Source organism: Sinocyclocheilus grahami, unplaced genomic scaffold (assembly GCF_001515645.1).
Source record: "Sinocyclocheilus grahami isolate Dianchi unplaced genomic scaffold, SAMN03320097.WGS_v1.1 scaffold1043.1, whole genome shotgun sequence".
Taxonomy (NCBI): domain Eukaryota; kingdom Metazoa; phylum Chordata; class Actinopteri; order Cypriniformes; family Cyprinidae; genus Sinocyclocheilus; species Sinocyclocheilus grahami.
This window is the reverse complement of record NW_015506222.1, coordinates 229126-234949: the sequence shown is the minus strand read 5'-3', so window position 1 is coordinate 234949 and position 5824 is coordinate 229126. Positions and strand designations below refer to the sequence as shown.

Below are 5824 nucleotides of genomic sequence, written 5' to 3'. Positions count from 1 at the left end.
TATATATATATATATATATATATATATATATATATATATATATATATATATATATATAGTACCTTAATTAGTATTAGAATTTGTAACGTTTATAGATTTAATACTTATTTAATTTATGATTCTGAACAGATTAGTAATTTCAAATTATTTATTCTGAATTCTGCCTCAGGTCTTATTACCACAGATATGGATCCATCTAATCCTTACTACGGCACAAACAGCAGTTCTGTGGCAGCTGCCATTCTAGTGCCCTTCTTTGCGCTTATTTTATCAGGGTTTGCCTTTTACCTCTACAAACACAGGTAAGAGCAACCAACTTTTCTGTCTTGTGTGTTGTTATTTGTCTGTAATGAATGTGAATCGCCATTGTGTCACTGCAGTGATGGGAAACTCCTTTGCCAAGCCAGTAATTGTGACTGATTTTGCATCTGCTTACAGACAGTTAGCAATTAAAATCTCTTGAAATGCCAATGAGTTCAAACCAAGGCACTGCTAAAAATGAAGCATGGGAGTTTTCCTACACAAACAAAACCATGTGACAAAGTTGTCATGAAACATGACAGTTTTCCAATATTAAAATAATAAAAAAAAATTGGCAGGGCTCTATCACAAGGCACAGATGACAATGAGAGACCCAAAGACTTGGCAGCCTCCAGGTAAGTCACCGGAAGCTAATGCCACAGGCGACGAGCCCTTTACAGCCTCACCTTCATTGTCTGCATTTTATTTTCTCATCTCGTCTGAAGCAGGACAGAGCGCAGGAATTATGGGAAATGAAGTGACTTGCATAATTTGTTGTAGTCCCATGTTAGAATGTCATTTCCGTCAACCCTAATTTGACCAACTAAAAGTAATCCCATTTATTTCTGTTTGTGTACATTTGCCACCGGAATATCATGAGAATTGTGTCTGATGTGGTGATGCGCCAGTGTCTGTAAGTCAGTGGAAATATGAATTGGGTATGGGATATAGGCCATTTATTTAGATTTAGACCGTACAATTTGAGCAAGATCATAAATCATCCACTGCCATCTGAGCAAGCCTGAGAATCAGTTGCAGTATTCAAAATTTAGACTGTCAAGAAGTCAGTGACCTTTCCAGACCTTTTTTTTTGTTTTAATTATTGGTGGAAAAAAGCAGCAAAGTTTCCAGTTGAATAAGGAGAGACATTTTTAAACTGCCATGATCAGAATAGCATACTACCATACATATACATATAGTAGAATACCTAGATTATCAACTACATTTGCCAAAATGCATTATACAACAGAGCATAATGCACTTGGAATGGTAAAACATAATGCACTCAATTTGATCTCACATTTCAGTATGCTAAATTAATTGAAAATTGACTCATTACAGTATTTGATCAGATCAGCCAAGAGTTTTACTCAAAATTGGAATAACATGTAAAATAATTTGTCATGTGACAAACACAACAACACTTGACAAAGCAGCATAATTCAAAAATGTGTACTATTTGGCGAAAAAGTAGGCAATAATTCAGCATATAGCACAGAGTATGCTAGTATTCTATAGGCATTATTGCACCATAAGTGTTTCAAGCAGTAGTATGCCACATTATCTCCTGACCTCTTTGCCAAGACCTCATCACATTACATTTGCAATTCAAGCAAGTGGCATCCTCTCATCCTCTTGGAAATAAACATTATATTGCATTTATTATTTTGCATACAGTGTTGCGTAAAAATGTCCCTAGAAGTAGAAAGTCAAGTCGACCACAATGCATAGTGAGATACAGTGTTCCATGTAATAAGGATATTTCTACAAAGGACACAAGCCATATGGACTACTTTTATAATGCTCTCATAGTGCTGTGGATAACAGCTGCTCAGACATTCTACATAATATTACAACATTTAGCATTTTATGGAAGAATGTGTAGTGTGGAACTGACATAAGTAAAATTGTAATTGCCCACATTTTAATTTTGTCATGAACTGCTTCTATGTTGTTGAATGAAAAATATTCAGTTGGTTGTGTAAGATTTTTTCTCTTGTCCTAAATTTGTAATTTAACCCGGCTAACACATTTGTCACTTCCCATTGTTAGAAGAGGACATTACGTTCTTTTGTTTTAGGTTTTATCTAACATGTCTAATGTTTATGTTGTTCTTCCATAATTGAAACTTACACTGGAATGTGTTGTAACAAATGTAAACAAATTCACAAATTTGTGTTTTGGCTTTGAAAATAGTTCCTGTTCCTCTTAACCATCTTTGTTTTTCCACCTTTCCAGAACAAGACCAAAAGTTCAGTACAACGGATATGCAGGTCACGAGAACACTAATGGACAAGCTTCATTTGAGAATCCCATGTATGATACAAACATGAAACCAACAGAGGCAAAGGCTGTGAGGTTTGATACGACCCTCAATACAGTCTGCACAGTAGTATAGCCTTTATTATCAGCTCTGGACTGACCAGCCTCATGGGTAAGCAGCAGAGCAGTGGGTACCAGACGCTAATACTCCTTTACGACTGACTGCACTTTGCTGTAGATTTTACTTTTATCACAAGCTTACAATGGACAAAATAAAACCAATGACTATGTTTTTTAGAGAAAAAACTAAATTAACAACAAAAAAAAAAACATAAAAGAAAAAATACTTTTCAAAGAACGAAGCTCACTTGACGCATGTTCGGCCAGAACTGAGGTCAACATTATTTCTGGGATCTGTACCGTACATGGCACTTAAAGGATTAAGTTTTTTTTTTGTTTTTATCTTTTTTTTTTATGTATTCCCCCCTTAAAAGACTTCCTGGGAAAGATACTGACGTGTCTTTGAACGCCACAAAGTTGTTGACGCAATGTATTTTCTTCAGTGAAGACAAACCACAAAACGAGAAAGCAACTGGACTACTGTGGCTTAGCACACTTAATAGATCTCCACCAAGAAGGTGACAAAACGCTACAAGAAGCTCAAATGAGAGACGCTCACCTCCAGATGGAGGACGGAACTCAACCGCTGTGTTGAAAAAAAGAATAAACTTTATTGCACAAATTTTGCACTAAAATGAAATGGATATGAAATCAATGTATTGGAAGAAACAAAAAATAATATACAGGGTTTTATTGACCATATGTATATAAACATAAACTCATATCCATAGAGAGCACGATGTCATGCTGCGGCTATCAAGAGAGACTGAATTTATTTTTGAAATGAAGTTCTGTTTATGTTTACAAGGTGATAAGGACACAATTGAATCATTTTTGATTGCTTTTTAAAGCATTCATCATACTTCACATCACGCACATGTTGTACTGTTCCTTCGTGGTGTGCCCAATCACTTGCTTGGACTAGCATATGCTGACAAATTACATTTCATTTTTTATGTTTGAAATCATTATAGCTTTACTCACCAATTTGCCGTATCACCAATTTGCTTTCATTACGTATCAAGTATACCTCTTGTGCAGAACATGACTGTATTTTGATGGCGCAGATTTTGAGTTCATTTATCAGCTCTGTGTGGATGACTATACAAGATTTATCTGAGCCCACAAGTTGATGCATTTTTTCCCACATTCCTCCTTTTTCTGAACCAGTGTGCATCTCCCGTGCACATTAGAAACACAAAATCAGCGGGGTTAAGATCAAGCTTACTCTCGAAGAAACACTGCCTTATTAGATTCAGAAGCATGACCGGGCCACACCGGTTCCCAATGACCCATATCATTAGTATATTAACCTAGATGAAGAGCGTAGGGCTGCTGGGGTGCACATTCACTGTGATTTAAATGTCATGACCACGCTGATTCCAGTGCATGTGCTAAAACTGTAAGTGCTCCCATTTTTCCACGTGAACAACGTGATGCCTGATGTTTTCTCAATGCTGTGTTACCATATGCACTTGCGTGCTACACATCGACAGCTTTGAGCATAAAATGTGCACAATGACATTGTAGGCTTGCTGTCGGATATCATATCATTTTCACATTGATTGTATTTTCAATCAAAACCACGTTTTGTTTCCAAAAGTGTTTCGATGTTTTCCGTTGAGTCATGCTCTCAGATTGAACCAATTCCGTGTACGTTGGATTCGCCAGGTTGGCGTAAAGAGCAGTGTCAGTTTTCTCACACTGCGGATGATCCACGTCTTGCCTTTTCTCAGGCTTGCTGCAATAATATTTCTTTGTTCAGTTGCATTTTGTACAGTTTTGTTTCCTTACAACTGTAAAATAGTTTCGCCACTGTCAAGCTGTAAAACTGCATTCAAACCAACAATCGTGCTACTCGCCATTGTCATTCGATCATGTGCTGCTGACTTGAAGTAGGTGCAAAAGATGTTTTTGTACAGAAATATATTTTTTATGCAGAATTTGTAAAATTAATAAATATGCTGTACTTTTTTGATTAATGTAGGTAAAATTGTTAAAATAAATGTTTTTACTGTATAAAAATTTAAATTAATTGTTTATCTACCCATAAGTATATATCTATGGTTTAAAATTTTCCAACAAATGTCAATATATGAGAGCTTTTATTAAATAGTCAGCTCGTATGTGTTCTTTGACATGAGCAAAATCATGAACCCTAGAGAACTGTACTGCAGATTGTTAAATGACAAATATTTTGAAAAGTAATATTTGAGATAAACATTAAACTTTTTCTAAAAGTATACACTTTCTGTTTTTTTCAGTCACAAGTGAATTTCTTGACATATACTGTATCTGACTGGAATTCACTATCATGGTATACTTGTAGGTAGGGGATGTAAATAGTTGGCTTGACAATTCAATTATGTTATGATTCTTTACTAAAAGTAATGCATCATGAAAAACAAATTTTGCCATTGAAATGTCCCTGAATTCACCCTACTGATAGGGCATACAACTGTAGAAACATACAGAGAAAATACTCATTTTATTATATAAACAAAAAATTTAATATATTGCTGAGTAGTGACCAGCACTGTGAATTGCAAAGCAAAGCATTTTTACACCCCTACTTGGAAAATAATTTGTGTCTGTTGACAAATTGATTTTTGAACATTTTGCAATAGACATTAGATACTACTTTAATTAGATAATTACTTCATTTATTTGACCATTGAGAGCTACATTCTCACTGTACCATAGCTGTACGGATAGCAGCTATGGTAACCACATGTCTATTCTGAATATCACATAATGGTAAAAGAGGCTTAGATCACATTTCACCCCCAAAATCACAATATTAACAATAGTAGGAAGTTATATTTTTTCCATAAAGAAATGAAACCTATTTTGAGATCGTTGTAATTTTCTGGACTTTTTCATTTTCAGTATGTTTAAGTAGATTCACCTCCTCAAAATCTCATTATGTAACATGTCTGGGTGTTTTACTTTTGGATTGTTTTCCCCTTCAATTTGTGTAACAAATTAGCTCAAAATGGTAATATTTTTTTAATAAATTATTATCAGTATTTGGATAAAGTAACTGGTTTAGGGGGGTTCGTGACATAATCAGGACTGACGTCCTACCAATTTGTCCAGCGAATGTTTAGTGGAAATGTCTGCAGACTATAGAAGAATATTACTCTCTTGGCCATATAGATACTAATATCCTAATACTCACCCAACATACTTTAACAGCATGTAGCTGTGATCAGCATGATTAGGTTATCCAGTTTTGAGCAAAACAATGAACAACCTCAGGTGTGATACAAACAAGACTTTATTAACTACACTAAACACTTAAACTAGTCTAACATTAACACACACTCATTCTGGTAAAGGAAGATGGTTAAAGCTGAAGCAGAGTGAATTATAAAAGCATAAAGTTATGGAAGTATTTGATATTCAGCATATCTAAAGC

The 5824-nt window shown here is 35.0% G+C and overlaps 1 protein-coding gene across 1 annotated transcript in view; it reads left to right on the top strand.

Annotated features, from left to right (window-relative positions):
- The window catches only part of LOC107566061 (CUB and sushi domain-containing protein 1-like), a 139073-nt gene extending 134638 nt beyond the window's left edge, over window positions 1-4435 (top strand). The window contains exons 48-49 of the mRNA XM_016251436.1: window positions 170-302; window positions 2260-4435. Of these exons, the coding sequence (XP_016106922.1) occupies window positions 170-302; window positions 2260-2419 (293 nt within the window). The 3' untranslated portion in view covers window positions 2420-4435. The remainder of the gene's footprint in view (window positions 1-169; window positions 303-2259) is intronic.
- Window positions 4436-5824: the final 1389 nt, after the last annotated feature.